Source organism: Cottoperca gobio, chromosome 15 (assembly GCF_900634415.1).
Source record: "Cottoperca gobio chromosome 15, fCotGob3.1, whole genome shotgun sequence".
Classification (NCBI taxonomy): Eukaryota; Metazoa; Chordata; class Actinopteri; order Perciformes; family Bovichtidae; genus Cottoperca; species Cottoperca gobio.
Genome location: NC_041369.1, coordinates 12066916 through 12083589, shown reverse-complemented (window position 1 = coordinate 12083589; position 16674 = coordinate 12066916). Strand labels below are relative to the sequence as shown.

Genomic DNA, 16674 nt, shown 5'->3' with positions numbered 1-16674 from the left:
CTGAAATATTAAAGTGATGATAGCGCTAGATGAAAAAAGTCAAGGGATCATTAAAGTTATTACAACTCATCTTGAGAGGGACATACATGTGTGTACCAAATTACAAGGCAATCCAAGACAATTAAAAAAAATAAAAAGTCAGCAGTCAAAGTGTGTAGGATTCAGCGTCTGGGAACCATGTCTGTACACAATGTTGGGCCAATCAGATACTTCACTGGATAAGTGATAACTCGGACATGTTGGTGAGGCTAGAAGCATCACCAGAGTCAGCAGTTAGTTATTGAGATATTTCAGTCTGGACCAAAGTGGTGGAACGGCCGACTGATCAACACTACCATCACCTCGCGTGGCTAAAAATTGCATATGCTTCACACCACTGCATTTGCAAGAATGGACTTTCTAAAAACTCTCCTTGCTGAGTCAGCTTCTGCAAAAACAACTGAAAGCATTGCATTTGTTGCACTTTTAGTCACGGATTCTATTAATTGAGAATGACTTGGTGTTAGAATGTTTCTGTTAGTTCGGCCATAAGTGTTGCTGCTCGTTTTTATGTGGCAAGACACCGGCTCCCTGGAGGATATCCAATTAACAGGACTCATGGCATCAACTAATGCATCTATATCAGTGCCAATGAGCAGCTCACTCGCACAATGTCATGTATTTCTATGCACTTTAATCATAGTGAAGTAAATGAATGAAATTCGCTTAATTTATACATCACATAACTGCATGTTTACGCATTACATAACAGAAATGAGTGTGATTTTTAGTGATAGCAGTGATTAATGCACCACTGATGCTTAAAGTATAACATTACACATGATTCCAGGGTAGTGATTCATTTTTAAAAAGGTGTCTTAGATGAGACTTGCCAGTGCTTGTCTGTCTACTAAAGTGTTTCATTAAATTCCTGACAACAAAAGACAACCTGTTGCTGCAGCAGAGCAACAGCACATATCATGTTAGCAGCTTTAATAACATCTTCATGGGAATGTTAGCAAGTTGGGACCTAACATAGAAAGTGGTAATTGTTATTACTGCCAACACTTCTCTAATGGATTGTTTATGTAAGAGGAAAATGGTTTGCTGATTGAGAACAATGTTGGAATTTTAACTACTATTTAGGTTTCACTATAGTTTCTATAGGATACAGATAAATGAGGTTAGTTTGAAAATACAAACATACAAAAGTTGTACATTTGACATGGTAACAGAAAAGGGATCAAATGTAACGATCACACATTATTTTCTTACCTTCAGCAGATGCTGGTTTATCCATTTTGTAAATGTCTTCTTTTGCACTCGGTCTCTTTCATCTGTGGAAGACAGAAAAAAGAAAATCCTGTGAATTTCTTGTTACATTTTAAAGCAATCAGCACATGTGATTGGGCAACACAAATCTGTACTGTAGAAGGCTGTGAGCAGACAAGCCAAATTCTGCTTTGTATACGCCTGTAATGCATGTGTTTAGTGGTAACTGAGCGGAGACACATAAGGAGCAGTTCTTTTCTTTTTTAAGCATTTAGAAGTACATTTGTGTAGCTCAATCTTTTGCTTCCTGCTGCACAGACACACTGTTACTTTTGGATTTATAGTTTCAGTGAGAGGGATGTAGGAAAGTAGGGACAAGTTTAACCACATGTCCCAGTGGCTAAAAGGAAGGCAGTCATTTCCCAGAGGCTGAAATGACATCACTTTCTCCTGCATGCTCCTAATGGCCACATTATGTTTCCAATTCCCATAGCAACTAGACTTCCTGCAGCCAGTAACATGTGTGAAACCGGGACGCAAATGGAAAAAAGTAAAAGTGAACTGGTTTTATGCATTTACTCAAAATCAATACTCATTTAGTAGTAGTGGTATAATAAAGAAAAACTCCACATGCACGATCATGTTTTCTCGTCAACATTATGAACAACTTGGGTTAAGTTTGGCCTCTTTCCAGTGTCAGAGCAGCAGAGCAGGATTCAGGCCAGTCACCTCAATTGTGACTCATTCCGCTGTTTCCACGTCTCTCAGTCTGCCTGACACAACATAGTGAATACTGAAAAAACTCCCTTGAAAAATCAATAACATTAACAACGATCTGCTGGCTCGGCCACATTTACTCATCTGCTAATGACAACAACGCCGTGGAAGGTCTGTATGTTCCTGAACTTTGACCACAGGACTAACAACACAGACAACCTGCTCCCTTTAATAACCCTCCGTTACAAAAGAAGTTTGGCTCCAGGATATCTTACCTACTATTAGTACTGATCAAGTGCAGACATGACTGACATGACATACAAGGAAATGGCAAGAAGAAGCAGTAAGATAAATACTGACCCATGCAGCACATTAGAGTTACCAGGTGAGCTCTGTGCTCCCTCTCGACCTGAGGCAGGTACTTCATCCTCTGCTCTAGCTCCTGAGGGCCGTCCAGATGATCGTGGTTCGAGCACACAGATGCCATGTGGATTAGCGACTGAGGAAGCAGTAATAGTCTCCCTCTTCTTGCCTGCCTGCCTGCCTACCAGCCTCTAGGGCAGCAGTGACTCCCTTTCTCATCAAGCATCCAGAACGAGTTCCGTCAGGTTTTCCATGGCTACTCACTATTTTAAGTTTCCACGCGGTTTAGTGTTTATCTAGCAGCAGCAGTTAAAAATCAGTGCTTCTTATTGAAAAGAAGAAGAAACGTTCCCTGTGACTATAGCAGGAAACAGAAAGTGTATTCAAGCTGCAATTTAGGAGCAATGTACCATCATTTCTGAAGACTGCATGCGTCACTTGATTAATGCAAATACCTTATCAATGTATCTTCAGCAATAAAAACACGTCCAACTCTTTACCTTGATTTTCAAGGCTGCAAAGGTTTGCAGATGTGCAGCAGCTGCCAAGACTCACCACAATGTTTGCATCAGCAGAAACAACTGAGAACACATCCAGGGAAATAACAATCAACACCCTTCATGATACGACGGGGGAAAAAACAATAATGACGAGCAATCTCTGCATGGAAGTTATTCAGCTCAAAGTTTTTAGTGGAATTATTTCTTTATTTTTTTAATACCATAGCATGAAAGTGCTCCCGTCCTAAGATGCAGAACTGTAAAATTCTCAGGAAGCAGTAATATCTTCTTGCAAGTGTGCCACTCTGTCATAATACAGGATATAATAAATGTACTGTAGGCTTTTGAATTATCTTAAAGCCTGAAACCTGCATTTCCAGGATACCTTAAGTGAGTGTGTGACTGTACTCTCTGCAGATTCTTACATTTAGTTCATCTAAAAATAGTGCACGTGTAAAAGCTGTTGAGAATTAGAAAGTGGGTCTGACAATTATTTTCTACACATTTAGATCAAGGCCTGCCACGAAGCCAAACATCAAGTAAAGGAAGCAACACGCCAGCCCATCACATCAGAGTCTGACAAAAACAACATTAATCAAAAAAAATCCAAATAACAAACAAAAGAAAAAGTAGTCCGTCAGCTGTGTCATTGCTGATGCAGCTGCCCCTGTGACTCCACAGCTGATTTACAGAGGACTAAAGCAGTGCTGCCTGCAGTGGGACACTAATTTGGTTTGAAAGCCCATATCTAAGCTCTTTGCTGCATAATGTATAAACCTCTCCTGAGAAACTCATTAATATAGATTGGTTGAGCGTTCCAGGAAACTGTCCTGCCCGAGACAAAGGACGAGAGCTGAAAGAGTGCATCATCAACCAGCTACTAGACATGGTCAGCAGTAGGCTACTGCACTTCACATATTGCCCTGATCACAGAGAACAGGCTCACCTAATAGACTCAGGACTAGGGAGTACGTTTAAATATATTATGAGAAAGGTTATTCCTGTAACTGTGCTTCCCCCCTCCCCAAATGAGGGTGTGTTTAAATAGATGGTGCCCTCTTGAGGATCTTATGAGAATAAAAAGTGAGCATGAACTCTGGTTTGATACCAGCCCAAAAGACATTGAACTTTAAAACAGTAGTCTACATTATTTGGTCATTATAATATGAAAACAGTAGGAAAGATTGGTAAAGATCAGATATCAATCCGTCACTGTCCCCGTAACAATACTAATGACATGCTAAATATGATCATAGACTCCAGATGTTAAACAACTTTATCAGCTAAATCAGTCTCAATATACTTATCTAATAAATGATGTAATTATAGGCCTTCTACTTTGCAACCTTATGTGACACATATTTGATTTTCCGAGCAATATAAAACTGCTACAGTATAATACTACGGTTCCATATGCCTAATAAAATGCATTTCTCACACAGCCACACCAAACTACCCATTCACTTTCACCAACACACACAACATCCCTGTGAAGGTGATTCTGGATTCGTTAACTGCAAGTTTTACATAAAACAAATATCTGTTATGAACCCCAAATCAAAGATCGGCCAGTATCATTACTCAACACGCAAGTGTGGATCTTAAGTTTAAGGTCCGGTTTCAATACTTTTAAGTTTGAGGGGGAAAGTTATTTATACAGTAGTATCAAGAAGTCTCTGCCTGGAGCAAAGATATCACTAAACAGCAACTGCTGAGGCATAAATTAAACAGTGACTGAGTGACCAACGTGTTTGGCTATGGCATGATTTCTAATAATAACAACATTAACCCATCATCTTACACTTGATGACAATAAATGTATGATATGCTTACACTGTGAAAAGCCTCCAAATTGTGACAAATGACAACAACTACAGCTACACACAGTATATGGTTTAACTGAGAGGACTTTACGCTTTAAGGTATTTATACATTTTCTTATGATGTGTTAATAGTCTCACTTAAAATTCAGATTTATGTCCACCAGAAGTTTGGGAAAGGTTTAACAAACAGCTTGTGACCTCTTGACTTTCATGGGTTGATGTTTGAAGGATCACAAGAGCCAGACTAACCACCTTTGTCTCATATTACATTTGAACTTGTTGGCGTTTAAAACCTTGAGGGCTGTATAGACAATTTAGTCATTAAAGATAGGACGTTAAACTGGCAGTAATTAAGTCATTTTTATTTTATTTATTTGTTTTCAGAATATATGAGCACACTCAAGCACTTCTTTTAACAATGACAGCAAACAACACTGAAAACATGACACACATCAGCCAGTTTTGTATAAAAGTAAAGGTTTTAACAGCCTGTGTGCATCCTGTCTACAGTCTGAGCCCAGTGCAAGCAGAGAGTTCACCACAGCATTCAAACATACAGCATACTGCTCTTGACTTATTTGAAGACCTCAGCAAAGCACATGTGCATGGCTATAAATAGCTACAACCCTAAACCACGCTGCCAATGCAACTGCAGCCCACATAATCTGTGCCACTTAGAAGACTTCCTTCATTTCCTTACACACAACAAATATGACTGATGAAGTAATTGGTTGTGGTAGAGTTGAATTTGTAGTAGGGTTCATTTTTATGTATTTGTGGAAAGGGGTGGAAGTAGTTCCTAGTCTTACTTTTTGGTTTGTGATTTATCGATCCCAAAAGGATTGTTTATTGGATGTTAGGGTATGTTTGGCGAGTACTGATTTTAAATACTCAAGAACTAAAGATTGAGGACATGACACTGGTTTTGCGTTTACATAAATGGTAGGTAGTAGGCAGCTGTAGAGCGGGATATCCTCCTTTTTTTGTTAAAGACATTTTTTTGTGCTTTCTTTCTTTATTAATGTAGATGAAGATAGACAGGAAACGGCGAGAGAGAGAGAGAGAGAGAGAGAGAGAGAGAGAGAGAGAGAGAGAGAGAGAGAGGCGATGACATAGAGCAAAGGGCCTGGGGCCAGATTCAAACCTGTGTTGCTGCGGTAAGGATTTAGTACATGGTGTGCCCGTTCTACCAAGTTGTCATCTTTTAATCACAAAGTTGACGGTTTTCTTCAGCTTCTTTGAACAGGAGAACGGATACATTGCTGTTTTCAAGAGAATGCCTACATGGCACAGCGGTGACACCCGTTGGCATTTTGTTACATCAGGAGGCCTTAAAATATCCTCACAGTCTGAGCAGAGCAGAGTCAAAAAGTCATAGCAATCAAAATCCAGCCTGTGTAATCCTCAGACATAAAGACTAAACTGAAAAGCCCATCGACCTTCCAGCCCATGACAAGGACTCGCTAAACATTGTTGCTAAACAGCTTGCAATTCACATCTCTTGTGTCACAACCAGCTCACAAAGCAAAGGCATGTGTACCTTAGCTTAGCTTTGTTTTGAGCGCAAGGCTGTGTGTTGCGTAGCAGTGGCAGATATTTTGAAATGCAGGTCGACATTACTGTATACTTGATCTAAGTCAACATATAGTTGGCACACAATGACAGGATCATCAAAACTATCATTGAAGTGATTATTTTGCACAACAGTGTAATGTCTGGTTCTGCTCACAAAAAAGCAACATAAAAAGCATCCAATATTTTAAAAAGGTTTGCCGCACCCCAAAGTTTACTCAAGACCCACGTAATGGTTCATCAGGATGAACAACACACGTTGATCTTGATAATGCTCAGATACATTTATTTTGTTAAGTAGGTCTAGATCTAAATTGTGATGAGTCATAAGCCTTGAGCTTTGAGGCTTGAGAGCTAAATGCTAACATTAGCATGCTAACATGTTCACAGTGACAAGGGCTAGAATGATCTGTCGCAACTTAAAGCAACCTCAAATTTTATTATTCAACCATTTATCCTTGTCAGATGACACATTAGGGGGTTTGGTAATGGACAGAGGCACACTGAAGTGATGACTCAGCTCAATATGGCCACCTTCTTTCATCGCATTTCAATGGGAATGCTGCGAACATGGTATCCGGATAGGATGTAAACAAAAATACAAGCGGGAGATAATTGCAGGTGCATTTTTCTCCTTCTCTGTAAGTGAGAATACTACAGTCAGTCTTCTCAGAAGGGCAGGGCAGCATCTGAAATATGTGACTGCTGATATGTGAACAGCTCAGTAACAAACAGGTTGCCAAGCCTTCAAAGCAGCCCATCCAGTCAGTCTTTCGTCTCCAGACTTAAGACAAAGAAAAAGAGAAACCAAGAGAAAAAGTCTCCACTACATCTGTGCAAAAACTATGATTATATTTTCTTCAGCTCTTTTCTGCAAATTGCTACTGAGGAAGCAGGTAGCATACACATTAAAGAGATGTGCATCTTCTTAATTAATACAATTACTGACATTTTGTGGTTGTTAAGATGTAATACTCAATTTCCTCTCAAAGTTGAATCACCCTTGATGGAAAGCAAATGGAGGATGAACGTGAAGATAGCAAAGTGTTATCACTACAAAAGGCACTCGTCCAAGTAGAGGAGGAAGCATTAATGACAGCTAATGGGACATTCATAAACACTTATTAGCATAAACAGCTGCAACATTTGAGAAAGTATTTTTCCATGTGAGGATATCTTGTTTTCCTCCCCACAATCTCACTCATATTATAGAGTCCTCATCAAGATTTGAAGGTAATCCTGCATACATTCTTGTTGTTGTGCTAGTGCTACATTTACATTGATTATTACAACACAATTGTGATTCAACATCAACAGATTTCTGCTTTCAAAAAAACAAACAAAATAAACAGTAATGACTTTTGACTGCAAAAATGCATCCTCCGCCCAACAAATGTCACAAATACCCACTGTAGTATAAACAAAGGGTTTGTGGAAATTTCAATATCATCATAGATAAAGTTACACTTTTTTGTCATGTTGAACTGTTTTGGATTAGTTCCACTGTCTAACAATATGCAGAACATAAACTAACAACTACTCAATCAATTAGAAGCAGATTTGAAAGTAGCCAAACCCAAAATTAAGTGTTTCAATAAGGTGCTATGACACCAAAACCTGCCAAAACAAGCTCATCTGAAACTCTACTGAAGAGATTTGTTTGAAATATATTCCCTCAGTTAGATTGACGGTGAAGGCCATAGTATGTGATTCACATCATTTCCATAGTCATCCAACATTAGGGACTCCTTTTGCCCCGCATGGATGCATTTGCAATTGTAATGTTTCTCCGTTTCCTTTAATTTTATCCTTTTGTTTCTCTCTTTTTATAAGTCAAAACCGAGACAATTCATGGGAATACACAGGTTTTAAAATGGTAGATTTGGAGTCAACGCACAAACAGATGGAACTACTCATTTCCTGGCCACCTATGAGACAGTGGAGAAATCTGTTTCCTTCTGCAAGAATGGGATTGCTTCCCAGCATCTGCTGCATTCGGGAGAGAAGGGTGGTGCTGCCGGAGTGAGAGAGGAAAGGCTACAGAGCATGAGTCAGGGGTGGGACAAGATGATCTCATGTAAGAGGAGCGAGGCAAAGCTGTGGAATGAGGATCAGTAATGCATCACCATGACAGCATATAAATACAACATTTAGAAATACAGCAGTGAGCAGGCATCATACTCAGACACACATATAATGCAACTGCATGGGACTGCAATAACGTACAGTGCATTCAAATACAAATATATGAGGAGTATTAATCAAATCCCAGAATGACAATGCAAGTATATCTCTGAATGATAAATGTAAGACTGATATATGACTAAACACTAAATAAAACAGACATATTTCTGTAGCTGAAGACGGATGGAGCCGTAAAAAGCTTTCTGAGAGCTCTGCTGGTTTAGATCACGCTGCCCATTTTAAATTTAGTCTACTGATTAGATCAATAAAAGGGCTTGGCCACGACAACATTATAATGTTTTAGCATTAGTGGATATGTTTATATTGAACTGTGTATTTACTAGAGAAGGTTTTCCACATAGAATCTTGTCAAACTGATGTACAATAATATCAAAACAACCAGATATATTTCAGATATAAACTGATCTGAGAGAACATCTATGGGTGATACCTGTAAAATTAAACCACAAGCAGCTGCTAGATGATATTGTGAAATTACGGAGCACCAAATTGAGCAGGAGCTGGACATGGATCCTAACGTGTAATGCACTTAACTATCCTTTAGCACTTAGCACTTTGACAGGGGTAGCAGTATCTTCATAATTAGATAGCCTAGTTATTATACTATCGAAATCACATTTGTTCACATTTTTGCTAAACCAGTTATATTGCATATTAAATTAAATAGGTTAGTTCCATTTGTCCAGCTATCAAATATATCGTTTCCATAACATCTATAGATAAACTCCCAGTATGGAAATAAATATAAAAAACGCAACTTACTTTAAATAAAACATATGTTTCATTACAATGGAAAATGGTGGGTTGGCAGTCATTTTGTGTACGTACTACATACAATGTTTGTGTATTCTTTCTTTTGACCATGATTAACCAATATTAAAAACTTTGTTTAATTTAAACCTATGTAGAGCTGCAACGATTAGTCGTCTAATCCATTAGTCGATCAAAAGAAAAGTAATTGCCAACTATTCCGATAATTAATTGTTGTGGCAGAAAATGCTGTTTTCAGCCTCTCAAATATGGAGATAACCTGCTTTTCTCTGTTTTATATCATATTAAATTGAATATATTTGGGTGTTGGACTGACAAACCAAGACATTTAAAGACATCATCTTGGACTTTGTCCTGTTCTTGGGAGAAAACTGAAGAATATTCAGTACAGGATGTTAGTCTGTGGGCTGGGCTAGGCGGGTAGAGACCACTTTCAGTGTTGCTCCTTCACGTTCATTGAAAAGCCAAAAAAAAAAAAAAGGAGTGTCGCTACCAACGCAACTTGACACATGAACAAGTCTCTGGAACTTGGATGAGACTCCTCTAAAAACAAAGTGTCTTTTGTACGGCGGCAGACATTCTCCATAGAGGCAGCATGCTGTGTGTGTGGGCCACTAGGCCATTTGAATGTGATGAGTGGGCTGTCGACAGAGCAGAGGGGTTGGGCTGGGCACGGCTCAGGAGGATGGACAAAGGCAGTGACTGTGCAAAAAACACAATGCTCTCTCACTCGTCGCTGTGTTTGATAATGCATGATAATACGAGTGTAATAAGGTTGATTTTAATAATTCTTAATGTATCTATGAAAATTATTTTTGTAATGAAAGATTTAGTCATAATGCAGAAGCAATGATTCACTGACAGACCACACCCTCCTTTAACACACAACTTACAGAGCCGGCATCTGACTCTGTGACGTATACTGCTGTTGATTCTCCTTAAAGAAAACTCAAACAGTCGATAGGTTGTATATTTAGAAAGACTCAACTTATCCTTTTATCACATTACGCTCAGGAAAAAAGCTTTATGAATATTAGTGGTATAGAATATAAATAGATTTTAGGGTATAACAATAAACTCTGGCTTCAGCCTACACCTTTTTCTCATCACAGAATATTACGTTGGATTTTGTTTTACTTTTGATTTAGTATTATTTACTAATTATTTTCATAAATATATGGTCATTTGTTGTATTGTGAATATATGGCCGGATCTTATTGCAGTAGTCCTTTTTAAGACCAGTGCACAAACATGTATTTGATCATGACTTTCTTTGAAAAGTAGGTAAAAATTCGGAAAATCTAATGATTTTCCAGCTTGAACATACCGTACTTTCAATCTAATGAAACAATTCACGTCATATGGCATCTTGATAACAAAATGAACTGCAAGAAGAGCCGACTGAACCACCAAATGTCTAATCCATTAAATCTTTCCTGATGTCAGAGGATGATCAACTGCTGGGAAACTCTATGGCCCCTTCATGCTGACGGCCTGCCGAGCAGGCTCTGCAGGAACAGTGTGATCCCACGCAGCCACAGCACACGGCCATTAACTGTTAAATGTGTTGACGAAACCGTGTATTTAACTAATTCCTCAAGTTTACAGTCTTTTGTAAAGCCTGCATTGAATTTCCGTCCGACCCACATCAAATCCTGTCTTAAGTGTACTATTAACTCTAATACCTTATTAGTGTGGCATTCTTACAGCTGGGGCGATAAGAACTACAGTACATGCATGCACCCAGTCCAAGGTGATTGTTATGCTTCGTCGCCAAAGAATCCTAAACTCGAATTTATGTCAAACTCAGTCCAGAACTTCATAGAACATTTATTTGATATTCAATATTTATTTGATTATTTATATCAGTTGACCAAAGGTCATACTGGTGTTGAACAAGAACATGCATCACTGCTAACATAACATAACATAACATAACACATGGCACTCACTACAATGAAGCCTTTACATCCAGTTATCTCTTCTCTCTGATCAACTTATCAGCACACATATTCCTTGGTAGAGGTGTGAATTATCTAGAAGTGCCCTTCTAGATAATTCACACCTCTACCAAGGAAAAACAACACATGTGTCCGCCCTGTGATGCGGATCCCCTTCAAAATAGAATGGGTTCTTTCTTGACCTGTGCTACACCCTTCCACCTAGTTTCATGAAAATCGGGCGAGTAGTTTTTCTGTAATCCTGCTGACAAACATACAAAATAATGGTTAAATGCTTAAATATTAAATAACCCCATTATATTTTGGTGAGACAAAGAGCTACTTTATAGCTGCCCACTGGCTGTTTACTGTTCTGTTTTCTTGTGTTTGTTTGGTTACTGGTTTGGAAAATGTCTCCGTGTGATTCTCGACACATCACATGGACAGGAGCTCGGGGCTCTGGTTGATCTCATCAACTGCAAATAAAACTAAAGCAACATTGAAAACAGTGATTTTCCAGAACTTAGTCGGCTAAATATAGAAACATTTCTTATCTGTGGAGAAGCAAACTAACTTTTTTTTAAATGGAAATACAGTTCAAAGCTATTTTCCTGACTGAGAAGACAAGTTTACAGTAAGAACTCAATTGTTTTAAGAAGGTATTTAAAGATGTACGGATGAAAAGATACATTTCTCAGCCTTATCAGACATACTGTATATACTCAGATACACTGCTTGCTATGGTAGTGTATACAATAACTTCTACAAACCATGATATAACCTTCTAAAATGTTCCTCTCACATAAAAATATACTTGTTTTTATTTTTTTACGTCACTCCCCACCATTACACAAACATAAAAATAATTATGAATTGATCATTCTCTCTCCTTAACTGACCTCTAGTAAATAAATGTTGATATATAAGTTCTCCTTCAACAGTCAAAGCTGGACTGTTTTTTTAGGACTGTGATGTAAACAAAGCTGATGTAAACCGGGTTTTAGGCAAGTTTGCTTGAAGTAATGATTAGCCCACCAGCTGATCTCAAGTTTCTACTCAGATCACTCAATTGCCAGCACATTTATGTGCAGAATAATATTTATACGTAAAGAAAATAAACTAAATTGAGTCAGTTTTGCTTATAAGAAACAGAACATTTTGACTACAAATACATAAAAATACTTTGAGGCTACTACTCTTCAAAACTTTCAAATTTGTTGGTAGAATTATCAAGAAAATACCAAGAAATGCCTTACCCTTCTTAGCAAAGTTCATCGTTCATGCAACAACTGGCGGGGAGTCGAATTTCCCCCCCAAAATCCCTATAGAACATGCAAAAACTAATCCCAGACTGAAAGTTAGTAATAGAAGCTCATTGTGTGTCACAGCTCCTCTGCCTACAACAGCTACAGACTCCCAATGATGCTACATCATATGATCCCATTAGAGTCCAGTCAGGGCATTTAAGCCTTATACCACAGCTGACTGGCCCTGCTGGCTACAATACTCAACAGCTGAGAGAGAACACGCTCACGGCAAGCATTCAGCACAATGGTGCACAGTATATGTTTTGTTTTACTTTGGGCTCTTTTGTGGAGCAGAAACACAAGAGTTAAAAAAACGCTGCTGTCAGTTTGAATTCAGCTCCACTACATCTCCACGGACCATGGACTCAGAGTGCACGAGTATGAATTTGTCAGCGAGCTCGAGCTGTCAAAAAGACACTGAATAACATAGACTTCTCATGTGTGATGGATTTACTCTAATTAATGAGACCCAAAAGGAGCAGCTACATGAAGTGACATGAGCTACTGGTATGAGCTAACGCCTTAGCCTGCTATGTCATTGTCCTGCCTGCCTTGAGACACCACATAGGTCAGCTGGGCAATTTTCAATCAATGATAGTCACCCTAAAAATACAAAAATAGATCATTCACATTGTGAAAGTATGATTAACCCAAACAACAGTCTTATTTTTTCTGTTTTGACCTTCTAATTTGAAAATAAACAATGCAGACACTGTAATCATCTGGCTTGACAGACACATTTCAAGCTCAATATTTCAATATTTCAGCTAAACTAAGGGAAATAATTCTCTAATCTAATGATCAACTGAGATCAGAGAAAACCTCATAATAAAGCGTTTGTCCTGGCTACTGAAATGCAGCCTAATTGTGATGTCATGCAGGAAATATTCCCACTTTTCCACTGCAGGGATAAAGACAGTAAGACCAGCCAGTCACCAGAGAGAGACAGGGCAGGCTGACATTTATTGAACTGTCAAGCAGCAATCAGGCAATTTCTACATCGTCCCAAAGCCTAAAAGAAGATCCAATCAGCATTGATCCTACCTTTGTATTTCTCCAGAACATCCTCGTACGCTTGGAGGTAATTCTGTTCGTCTGAAAGTCCATAAGGCTGCGGTGCGAACTGAGCCATAACCCGGGCTCCACAAACTGGACATTCACCAGCGGCGGACAGGGACACAGCGTGTGTGTGTGTGTGTGTGTGTGTGTGTGCGCGCGCGTGTGTGTGTGCGTGTGTTTATGTGTTTGTGTGCATGTGTATGTGCTGAGGACTCAAGAGTGATCGGCGCTGTTGTTGCACTGAAGGAAACGCCCTACATCCCTCCCTTGTCTGCGCTCTGTCCAATAGGCGACACTTCCTCTCCAGGGTCCACTAGATTGATAGGAAGGACTGTTGGACGTGCTGCGCTGCAAGAAATGTCTGTCTTCAAAAAGTCTATTGAGCCAATACTGACACTGAATGAGGCGTTCATTTTTTACAGTGTGTAATAATAAACGCTTTTCCTTGTCAGATGTCTCATTACCGGCTCGTAACATGGAGCACGATCTGCTTTTATTGTTGTCCACCTGCCAAAGACTTCAGACATTGAAACTTTGGCGGATTTACAAGACTACCGTTTGGCATTATATTTGTTTATTTGCTGTCAATAGCCCATCAGCTGACCCCGATGTCACAAAGATTCCCTGAAGGTGGGTTAAGCGTAACCCACTAAAGTCCGTATATCGACATCTCATACAATGTTAGAGACTTTACATCGTCAGGTATCATTATAAAATAACTAAGTGCTGTTCTTTAGTCCTTCAACCTCACATTTAAAGTCCATGTCAGAAGGATTTATGTCGTATGTCTGAATCTACCAACCTGGCTTTTATGATGAAATTGTGCTGCAATAATTCCTATTTAAACATACGTTTAAAAGTAGTATCTATGCTACTGATTTGATGTCAATAAAATGTAGCCCAGTTATTAATATTTTAGTCAGGGAGGGGCCATATTTAGCTAATTCAGTAAAACTAAATTTAAATTACAGAATATTTAGTCTAATGTAAGGTTGTCATGTACACTTGTTGTTGTCTTAAGTCCCTTTTATCACCTTTCATGAACTGTAACAACACTATTATATATACTAGTATGTCATATAAAATAATAGCTGCTTTAAAAAGAAATACCCTCATATCCAAAACCCCACGGTTCATTTTAAAGCATCATATCCAGAATAAGAGCAGCCGAAAATACCATCACATGCCACAAATCCAGACCCTGTTTAGGCTATGTCCCCTAATAGGCTACCAGGACAAATAGCCTGCTTCTTAACAAGTCGCGAAAAGCTCATGCAGCCGACATATGCTCCGTGTATTGCAGCATACTCGTTGTTTTTCTCGTTACAGTACATTAGCATCGGATAACTGGGCAACAGGGAGACTGGCTCACCTGCGATCCGGAGCACGGCTCTCTCCGCCGGATCCAGCACGGATCCTCCCTGGATTTTCCTCTTGGACCGCTCATGCCTGGGCAGGTTCCAGGGTAAAGTGTCCCCTGGTGCAGGTGATGCCGACCCGGATTTAACACTGTAGTCATCCTCGTCCGAGATATCCGCCGAGGAAGACATGGAGCAGTGCAGGGAAGGGTTCCCCGAACTGGAGCTCTGTGAGACAAAAGAAAACGGGGGTCAAGGAAAAAGAACAATGCTCGTCTTGAATTCACACACAGTAAAATGAAAAATATGACAGCGAAAACAGCAGTGGAATAACACGCCATAAATCCCATTATTTCTCACCATCGCGGGTCAAAGTGCGTACTGTGAGCGTAGGTGTGAGGACAACACCAGCTCGAAATGATCCATAACAATAAAAGATTGAGCCAAATAAAGGCGATGGGAAATCAATAGTATCTGGCTCCCCCGCCAGGTCAACAATAAGACTTACCATTGTATACATGGAGAGCTGTCAGCTGGAAGAAAAATAACAATCCTATTTGCGCGTTATTAGCTTCCACCCTTTCAGTCACGCATTATGTGAGTCAATTTCAAAAGGGGGGTGCCACGCCCTTTGAGGGATGCTCCGGCCACGAGTTCGTCCCTTATCAACGCATTTAAGGATGTGAGGTGATGTCAGATCTCCAGAGGGCTGAACGGATGGTACGCTGTGTGCTGTCGAGGCAGAGCTGGACCGTGATGGGAGAGCAGACTGCACGCGTCTCCGCGTCATACCCGGTAGCCAACAGCAGCAGCAGCTCCAACAGCGACGGTGGTGTTAGAGCGCCATCCCTGACAAAAGGTGCTGGGTGACTACAAATACATTACAATATGGGGGTAATAAGAGGACAGGGGCTACCACATTGTTTCATGGCGAAAGGGCTTCACAACAGATCCACAGAGAGTAGACTGCGGAGAGGACTTTGGACACGATTACATAAGTGTCTACACCGTAGATGGGGTGTTAACCACACAGGGTGCAGCGAAAGCATTCACATATGTTGAGCTAATTACCGGAGAGGATGGAGAGGACCATGTGGGATCAAAAAAAGGATTGCACTTGGTTTAACCAGGTTTAATATTAAACCCATTTAACCAAAAAAATCTAATTTAAAAAACCCTCTTTATAGCATTAAATGAATCCTTGTAGGGATTATACATCTATGATGGGTTATACTTTCTTGAATCTTTGCAGGCTTTTGATTCTTTTTAGAAGTGCAACACAGTTTACATGTAGAAAATGATAAATGAATGTCTTTCTGTTGCAATGTCCTGCTGCACCCTGACACACCTGGGATTGAGCAACAGGAAAACACAACCTAATGATGGAAGAGAAGGGTGGGGCGCAAATTACCTGTATGCTTAGTCACACTTCATTTGCTTAATGATAAATCAGTATTTAAAGGGGAAATGCAAACTAATACAGATATGATATTAAAAAACGTTGGTGCTAATTTGTGATCCTTGAGGGATGAGTTTGCAGCCAGGATCGTCTTGATGTAATTGTCTTGAAGCTTGCACATGAAATGCAAATGTAGATGAAACACTTGAGAGCTTCTGACAGCATTTCTACATTGTTACAGAACATCATTTCTATTTTTAAACAGCAGTGGTAGTGCGAATCAGTTCTCGGTGCAGGATCGGAGCTGATAAAAGCAACACACTGTTAATATTAGCAGCCTTTTCATCATTGCATCCCTTTTCACAGGGATACAAGTCAGTATTGAAAAGGCAGCTTAGTGTTGGAGTTT

At 39.6% G+C, this 16674-nt stretch overlaps 1 protein-coding gene across 1 annotated transcript in view; it reads right to left on the bottom strand.

Annotated features, from left to right (window-relative positions):
- Positions 1-13619, bottom strand: part of dst (dystonin) — a 93117-nt gene extending 79498 nt beyond the window's left edge. Inside the window, 2 exon segments of the mRNA XM_029449250.1 lie at positions 1255-1316; positions 13494-13619. Of these exon segments, the coding sequence (XP_029305110.1) occupies positions 1255-1316; positions 13494-13581 (150 nt within the window). The 5' untranslated portion in view covers positions 13582-13619.
- Positions 13620-16674: the final 3055 nt, after the last annotated feature.